This window comes from Poecilia latipinna, unplaced genomic scaffold, assembly GCF_001443285.1.
Source record: "Poecilia latipinna isolate Pla-1442-1.1 unplaced genomic scaffold, P_latipinna-1.0 Scaffold3649, whole genome shotgun sequence".
In the NCBI taxonomy this organism is placed as follows: domain Eukaryota; kingdom Metazoa; phylum Chordata; class Actinopteri; order Cyprinodontiformes; family Poeciliidae; genus Poecilia; species Poecilia latipinna.
In genome coordinates this window covers 14497-24047 of record NW_015116265.1, presented here as the reverse complement: position 1 = coordinate 24047, position 9551 = coordinate 14497, and the positions used below count along the sequence as shown (strand labels likewise).

General features: G+C 38.1%; 1 protein-coding gene across 1 annotated transcript in view; it reads right to left on the bottom strand.

The window, feature by feature from the left end:
• Positions 1-251: 251 nt before the first annotated feature.
• chrnb1 (cholinergic receptor, nicotinic, beta 1 (muscle)) overlaps positions 252-9551 on the bottom strand; it is a 20971-nt gene continuing 11671 nt past the window's right edge. Inside the window, exons 8-10 of the mRNA XM_015024434.1 lie at positions 4828-5006; positions 1008-1155; positions 252-900 (exon numbers count right to left, since the gene is read on the bottom strand). Of these exons, the coding sequence (XP_014879920.1) occupies positions 754-900; positions 1008-1155; positions 4828-5006 (474 nt within the window). The 3' untranslated portion in view covers positions 252-753. The remainder of the gene's footprint in view (positions 901-1007; positions 1156-4827; positions 5007-9551) is intronic.

The window sequence follows — 9551 nt, the reverse complement described above, 5'->3', positions numbered from 1 at the left end:
TACTTTTCAAATTGTAGATGTAATCTGTATGAACAATTTATAATAAATAGTGTGTAGATTATACATTTTCTTTGTTAAATTCAGTTTTTCTGCTTGGGGAATTGATACAATAACTAATAGATATGAAGAACATATCAGGAGAAACCCGGTGTGGAGTAACCACCGCCTATTATTAGACCTACTAATTAGTCTAATATTAGCTGAATGGGCAGGTGATGTGCGGTGCTGAAGCATTGTGACAACAGATGGAGCCTTTGATATATATCCTCCCCTCAGATCTTTATTGAAATGACAAAAACAAAAGCACGTTTGCAGCTATGTATGTACCATAAAGGACACGTGGCGTCCTTGCGTCCCCTGACAAAGTGAGACACGGGGGACACTGATGTTCTGGACTCCGACACAAGATTAGCCTATACACCAGTGTCTAAAGCACAAATAGGATTACTTTGGCTGCAGAAATATCCCCCAGGCATGTGCCACGCTCTCTCAAAGGCAACTAGCCAGCTTATTACAGCAGCTGCTTTTTCATGGTGTTTATGTGTTAACAGCATGTTGACATATCTGCAGCTAAAATGCTTTAAATCACCAATATGTATTATGGATTATGCTAAATTTAGACTGGTTGTTACAGTCCAAGCACTAACCGACACCAAGGGATTACCAAGTTCGGGCCAACAGTGCTTATATTTTCCTGTTGACGCTTGCGGGAGAATGCTCTCCTCCGTTTTCCTGAAGGAACACCAAACCGTTTCAGGCTAATATGAAGGGATCTGTGGGTGTGTGATTGAAACTGGCGTCTGCGAAAATGGCCAGAGTGCCCACAGTGGTGAAGACGACGAAGATCCAGAGGAACATGCGGTCCACCACCATGGCCACGAACTGCCAGTCCTCTTTCAGCTGTCGACAGAGAGGGATTTAGGAAATGTAGAGAAGATGGAAACCAGAGAACATGAGGATTAGTCTGCAGGGATCTTGTGATGTAACCAGAGGACAGGAAAACTCACCGCTTCGTAGTCTTTCTCAGCCTGCAGAGCCTCAGCGATGTACGTGATGGCGTCGATGGCCGACTTGAGCTCGTCAGGCAGAGTGAGGTAGGAGCTCGGGCCGTCAATGAACTTCTTCAAATCGGTGCAAAGCCCCTCTGGCTGGAACCTGCAGAGCAAAGGACATAACGGCGTTTTGCAGATGATGAAAACGAGTCAGAGATCCAGAGAACATCTGAATGAATGTAAAGTTTATAATAGAAACTCTGTTGCAGGGTTTGGTTACCCATAATGCTTCCTTGAACAGGTTAGGATAGGTCTACGGCCTGTACACAACATTCTCATAAAATTTTTTTTGCACATAATTCTTAGATAATGAGATTTTAGTCTGATCAGTTCTGCTGATTTTGAGTTGTTTTACGGCTTCTTGTCACTTTAATCCAAACAATATGCTTTTGGTCATGCTCATGGCTGCTTGCAGCACATAAAAATGGCTGCAAACAGATGTGCAATTATACAACCATGCATCTTTGAAAAGCAGAAGTGGAGCCTCCTGCACAACCAGCGAGACTGCAGCACGTGGTTTCTGGATGGTACGTCAAGTACAAAATGGTGTCTTTTCCAGCAGCCATTGCACAGCTCATACAGTGGTAAACATGCTGGAGTTCCACTTGAGTTGCTAGGTAACGGGCTGGGCTTCAGTGGGGTTGCTAGGTAACGGCATAAGGCCTGCTGATTTGTGACGTTACATTCCAGAGGTTTGAGAAATGGCTCATATTCCAGACACCAAAAAACATAAACTTATTGCCAAAAACCGGCTGGGTGTTATTTTGTACACTTCACACTGGAACTGGAAAATATTTTAGATATCCAAAAAAGACACAATAAATAAGATGGAAATAAAAATCACACAAACCATAGATAAAATAGATTATGAAGTCTTTGTAAACAAAATTACCCTTCAAAAAATATTTATCAGAATGAAATGATCAAGCTCACTTTAATTTATTTTTTAAATTTCACACATTTGGGACAAATATATTCCAAAGAGTAACATTTATATTTCCAAACTGTAGAGACACACTGGGTTGCAGGTCTGGTCCAGGTCCAAACGTAAATTAAAGTCTATAAAGCTGTGAAGCAGGCAATACGTCTGGCTTCCTCTCTTCTGCCAGTCAGAGGAATAAAGGGAAGGTCAGGAGCGCCGGTACCGCTGTGGGAGCCGCTGCTTGGATCCTGCTGACCGCCCAGAATCTCTTACGTGAGAATGTGTGAATGTTTCAGTGTTTACTTGTTTCCCTCAGTTACCAGCCATCAGCCGGTGCCAGGAGCCGCTGGGGGAGGCCAGGAAAACGCTCTGAGGCCGCCTTGCACAGCTGCCACTGAGAAATGTTCACAGCCACGGTAATTCAAACGTTCTTTCCCCGCCGTGACATTAAATTATATGGAAAAGGGAAGAGCAGGCTGAGAGCTGAAGCACAAAACGCAACCACAGCTTCTACACTGAGCCAAAATATTAAAGAATATCATGACAGAAAATGTGACACGGTTTCACAAAAATACTCACATTTTTACCAACAAAGGACACAGAAATACAAATTTAACACAACAAAGAGAAAACAAAACTACATTTCAAATAGTATTTTGTAGTTCTGAACATGAGGTTAACAACTACTTATCTACAATGGAGGATTATGGAAATTATGAATAAAAGAAGAAATAGAGTAAGTACAACTTTCGCCAAAAAACTTAGATCAATTTCAAATATGTACAAGAAACAATGTGGAAATTTTCTGATATTGAAAACTTAAAAAAATAAAAAAAATTCCACTGTGTTAAAAATTACTGTAGTAAAATTATGACTTCATTCTAGTGTTACGACTTAATTCTCATAATATTATACCTTTATTCTGGTAATTTTCTGACTTTATTTTTGAAATATTATGAATTTATTCTCAAAATATTATGATTTTATTCTTGTATTATTATGGCTTCATTCTCCTAGTACTATGACTTTATTCTGATAACTTTACATCTTTATTTTGGTAATTTTCTGGCTTTATTCTTGAAATATTATGAATTAATCTCATTTGTTTTGTTTTTCTTAGCCTGGCCCTGAGACTTTGTCATAACAATCCAAACTATTCCTATTTATAATTATTTCTTGACAAAATAAATAATAATTTTCATACATTTTAAAAATAATTTTAGTTTTTGTTTAGACACTGTAATCAACCAAGCCGCTAAGCCACTGCAGACTCCGTCCACCAGAGGGCAGCGTTGCTCTGTGGCTGCATGCGGCAGTGTGAGGAAAACGACCAGCTGCTTGGTATTCTGCTCATGACCTGCTGAGTTTACGATGCAGAGCTGCCATCACGGCGCTCTGAGCACGGCAGGTGAGCAGGCTGTGACCTCAGACAGGTGAAGCTCCATCAGGTAGACGGAAACAGGGAGCGGGGAAAGGATGGAGAGCAGATACAGTTTGACCTTTCAACCCCTTCCCTGCTCTCCGTCTTTTATGACTCAGAGTCACACTTCATCAGCAAGAAGAAAATTACTATTCAGGAGATTAATTTTAAGGAAAACTGGCCAGGTCTGGTGCCAAGACATCCACTAAACCAATTAGAAAGGTGCATGTGAGTGTATATATGGCCGACCGGGAGATACTGCTGTCTCATCAGATTGTTCTGACACAACCGCCCCTCCTCTTACTGAGACACACATCTTCTGCTCTCCTGTGTCAGAGTCAATTTGTGCGGGTCATTATTATTTCAGCGGCTGTTCTTTTCCCTCCAGACATATTTTACTTCTCACAGAGGACAGACGCTCTGCTGGGACGGTTTGGAGAGTTTAGTGGGAAAAACATGAAGAAGGGATTGAGAGTCTGGGAGTAACTAGTTACATTCACTCAGTTACATTCGCTTGAGTAACTTCATTTGAAATTTTAAAAAAGGAGTATTGGTACTTCTACTTGAATAGTTTTATTATGAAGTATTTATTCTCTTACTTGAGTAAAATTTCTGGATTTTCTTCCCACTGAATGAAAAGCAAACATGTTTTAACCAGAAATCCATCGGACTCAGACACACACCTGCTGTTTTTGTTAAAGTTTCAGCAGTTTTTTATTGAAAGAAACTGATTTGGAAACATTTATTTTGTCTGATTTTGTTACTTATGTGAATTATTGTCATTTTGGTCTTTAAAATATCAAAATTTCTACTTAACTTTATATTTTGCTCAGTCTGATGATGTAATTTTTAAATATTAAATGATTGATAATTTGATCAGTTACTCAGTACTTTTTACCAAATGTTTTTTTTACTCTTATTGAGTAATTTCAATAAGTACTTTTTACTTTTACTTGAAGTACTGTTACTCTTACTTGACTGTAATTTTTAGGTTCTCTGTTCATGTACCGATCTCCAAACTAATGCTAGACACCGAGGGAATCTGTGAAACTCGCGATGACGGGGAGAAGCTGTACCGTACAGCCAGCAGGCGCACACACGAGAGTGATTGACAGCGCTAAGACCCGCCTTCTGGTTTTTATTGGTTGTTTCTAGTTAGTGCTGGGAGAAGGCAAAGGAGCTTGATTTATTTGTCACAGATTATCTGTCTCTTTCCACATATTTCAACAAATATGTAAAAAAGTATATTTTTTATTGGTGCCGTTTTCCTTAATTTTGGGAGATCGGTGATCGCCCTCTGGAATCCGCTAGCTCCTTGTAAGTCAGATATTTCACACGTCTGTCTGCGTCTGAACCAGTTTAATTCCAAATCAAGCTGCTTCTTTAGCAGCTAGCTGGTCTTATCCCGTTGGCTAGCGCCTCAGGATGCTCACCTGTTGGGCTTGGGGAACAGGATGGACAAGTCCGGCTTGCGGATGAAATACTCGTCGGCGGCTTTGCTGATGGTCATCACCATCTGCTTCTCCCTGCGGGGAATCATCTCGAGGGAAAGCGGCGTCTCCACTTTGGGACGCATCATGTAGAGGTAAGGAGGCAGCATGTGGATGAAGATCTGGGTGGAGAGTGAAGGGCAAAGAGTTAATCTGAGATTATGACGATACAAATGCTTTTTTCTTACTAACTAGATTATTTATGCTTCACACTAAAGCTGTTGTATTATTTTTTAAATTTCAATTTCTGTTGTATTTATATCACAAAAGACTGTTTAAAGTTAAATAATTGTTGGCTAATATATTCCAACTGTTATTATCCGACACCAGGGGTGTTCAAACTGCGGCCCGGGGGCCTTTTGTGGCCCTTACAATACTTTTGTGTGGCCCTGACAATGCATCCAGTCGATGCAGATGAACGTTTTTGTAATTTTAAAATTAAGTACAACACAATGAATTTTTTCTTTTATTAGCCTTTTTTCTTTAAGTTTTTTTTTCCATAAACATTCAGCGACTTTTTACTCAACAACTGACTAAGGCCACCGATCCATTATATTTTGTTAAATACAAATATTTTTTTTGTTTTATATTCCAAAAAGTTAAATGTAGATACAATGTTATATTTTTTTTATTTTAAAATGGAATTGAATTGTTTATTTGTATCTTTTAATGTATATATAAAATTGTATAAAAGGTCTTAAATGAAAAACCTGCAGAATGAACCTTTTTATTCAATTAATTGATTAATCGTGAGAATAATCAGTTTCTTAAATAATCATTAGTTACAGCCCTAGGTTTTAGTTTAATAAATAACAATTTCGTCACATTTGGCTCATGAATTACAGATGACTGAGCTTTTAAATCCCTGTGCAGGGTGCTGGTTGGTTAGGTCTCCAAGCTCATTTCTTCTACCTTCTTTGCTCTCGTTGTACAAATTGCCATTTACAATTTTGCTTATTTATTGTGTAAATTAGCAGCAACACGTCTGTTCAGTCTGATTAGAAACCACTGCTTTGTAATTCATGTTGCTCTGGAGAAAAAAAACTAATTCCTCTGGAGTTTCCAAAGAAGCACTTTCAGTTGGACTCGCGTTGGGCAACACCCAAGTTTCTGCTGTTAAATTCAAATTTACAGTTTGGTGGATCAATGTGAGAGAAGGAATATTTGCCTTTTAAAGAACGAGCAGGGCGATAAAACAGCTCATCATACGGACAAACGTTGGCCTTGATCGATACAGTAAAGGTTTTAATAGGTTCATTTCTGCTCTGTTTCATGAGTTTTAAGATGCTTTTTAAATAACTCATCATGGGCTTAATGATAAAAATCAACCGGCACTGAATATGTAACATGATTAGGTCACAATAATCAATAAATCAATTAATTGCATGATAAATCAAAGAAACCCAATAATTTCCATTGGCATGATTTGTTGTTTTTCTGTTTCTACCAAAAACTGGATGATAAAACTCTTCAGCTGGTGTTTTGTTTGCAGAGACTTTGTTATTAATTTGTTGTTTCTGTTTATTTATTTATTCTGGATATTTAAAATGGCTTCCAGTTCCAGTGCTAAAAGTTCATGAGGATCTAAAGTTTTTGAGAATCTGTTCTAACTTTATTTTGCCATTATTTCCATTATATTAGTTGAAAACAACAATATTATCATTTATTGGAATAACATCTGGAACTATTTGTTACTATTTGATTATATTTAATGAATTAAAAATTATGACCTCAGAAACGAATATAAAGTCTTAATTTTTTACCTTTTCATAATAAAGCTGATGGTGAACATCAGGCGGGTTTTGTTAATTCAGAACTGGAAATATTTCCTACTTGATGTTATAAATGTATTAATACATATTAAAGTTCAACAAGCTTTTCTGTTCCAGGTGAAGAAAATAATTTCTAATGTGACACGTTAGAGTCTCTTCAAGAGAAAAAGAGTCTATAACTTTAACTTTGTCCTTTAGCTACTTTCTAACTAATTTATTGGTATTTTTGAATAATTTCCCATTCAAACTATTTGTCTAAACTTTAACTTCTTAGCTGATGTTTTAACATTTGTTCTTTTTTTGTCCCTCCAGAACTTCAGAATTGTTTTAGTATTTTTGTTTGTTTTTGCAATCAAAATTACAAATTAGCAAAATGTATTTACTTATTGAACCCCTTCCTATGAAAGTGTTCAACTGCCAGAACTTGGGGAAAAAAGAAATGAATTGGAATTTCACAATATTTCTAAAAATATTAAAAAAAATTTGGAAATGTTTCAAAAAATTTTTTTTTTTTTAAATCTCTAATTTTGATTGTAAAAATAAATAAAAAAAAAATCATGAGGGACTAAGAAAAGAGCAATATGTGGAAATGTTAAAGTATCAGCTAAGTCAGTGGTTCCCAAACTTTTTCTTCTGCGCCCCCCCCTATGGATTACAAATGGCTGTCTGGTTGAAACGACGCGTGTGAGGGGGGTGGGGGGGGATCCACTTTTTTGGGGGCAAAATGAATGTACGTAGCTGAAAATAGACACCAACATCGGTAGCCTACAAGGTACTTGTTAAGCTTGTTAAGCTTAAGGTTCTGTATTGATATTAGCTAGTCATCTTTTAGCTAACATTACCTGCATCCAACAGCTTTACTCAACTCAGTCGGTTAGTTTGGAGGGAAAAACTGTGAAAAGTTCTTTGCGTTTTGCTGGTTTGCTGCCGTGATTCTAACACAAACCTACGTAGCTCCGCCCAGCAGCAGCAGGTCTCCTTCACAGGTGGAAACCCAGCGCGAGCGTCGTAGCGCTCAAGTTGCGTTTAAAGGCGGCTCGGAAAAACAGGTTACAACATGTTAACAGTAGATTAAACAGTTTTAACTGCTGATAAAAGTGACAGAGGACACAAATATGGGAAGTGTGGAAGCCTCTACTGTATCAAATTGACATAGGAATAACAGAAAGTTGGCCATTCTAAGGTAAAAACCCAGCGCATACAGTGTTCATGTTTTGCCTTTTTTTCATTCAGACGGCTTCCCGCCCCCCCTGCAATGACACGGCGCCCCCCTTAGGGGGCGCGCCCCACAGTTTGGGAACCTCTGACCTAAGTTAAAATAATTCATTATAACAAAGTTTTCTGTTGAAACGAGAAAAGAAACTTGTTCAAATCAGATTTCTTGTTTTAATGAGAAAGTTTCTCAATTTAAGAAGATATAAAAATAAACTTTAAAACTTTAGATTCTCCTAAATTGTTTAAAGGTTCAGTAATCATAGTGACTGAAGAAAAAAAAATCTATTTCTCACTATTCTGGGATTTAGCAAATAGAAATATTTTGGGTTTTAAACAAGAAACTTTTAGCCCGATTTATGTCAAAAAGTGAGAAAAACAATTACTTTTATATACAGTGAATATAAATATTTACTTTAATTGTAGAAACTGGTATTTCTATCTCTAATAAAGCCTCAAACAGGCATAAATGTGCTTTTTGTTGTGCAGAAGTTTACTTCCTCCATCATGTTATGAACCCAGTGATCTTCTGGAGAGCAGGACTGGAACAAGCTGAACATATAAAGGTCGTCTCTTCCAGCTACGCTCCATTAGACCGTGTAAATCACCTGTATGCAAGTACTGAGGTACAATCTCAGATGAGCGTTCCCTGAAAGGTGTGACAGACCGACGTAAAGAGCCGTAATTAGCTTCACATTATGTACAGTGAGGGCAGCAGCAGCTGATGGGGGTTAATGGTACAGGGTGACATTTACATTGGCGACTCTTAATCCAACAATCGCTGCCTCCTCACACAGATTAATGCTAAATTAAACCCAGTGCCGTCTGCTGGAACAGGAAGTTGTAGTCAATAACATTTAACTTGTTTAAGCTTTAAAACTCAGTTAAAGTAATGATTAATCAGTTGTTACAGTTTGTTATATTAACCTAATTTATGAGAATTACTTCTGAATGATGTCTAAGGTAGGTATGATACTCCAGTAGACTCGGTTTGGACCAAAAATTAAACATTTGTTACATTTTCAGATGGTGTGGTTCTCTTTCACACTGGATTGTGTCAAATGATTCAAATTAACCTGTTTCCCTCCTCGCCTGTTCCCCTCCTCGCCTGGGGCGGCGCTACAACAAGAACCACTGAACAAATTGACATGAAAACCTCTGAAGAAAATACTGAGCGCAACTTCCTTCTTCCCGAAATGTAAACAAAAATGGATCGGCGTCAGATTTTTTTGTAGGATTTCTCATTTGTCTTTGAGTCTGGTCCGCTTGGTGTTCACATATGAACCGCACCAGAATTCACTTCAACTGAACCAAGACTTAGGTTTTAAGTTCACTTCTTTGGTCCTCACCAGTTTGATTGCGCATTTGCCCTTCCATAAAGAAACTGAACTTTCTAGGTAAATGAACTGTAGTTTGATTCAAGTGGACTAAACAGGCCTGGTGTGAATGCAAACTAAGGGTGCATTTGTACGGCGAGGTGTGATTGCGCAATCAAACTCCAACGCGGACCATTAAAGCAGACTCTGGTCCGCCTACAAACCTTGGTCTGGGTTCAGTTAAAGTGAACCTTGGCGTGGTTTTGATGCAGATTTGAATGCCAAGCGAACCAGAAAGCAGGAAGTGGACTACAATGCAGGGCATTCTGGGTAAATACTAGAGCTGTGTAATAATATCGATATTGCG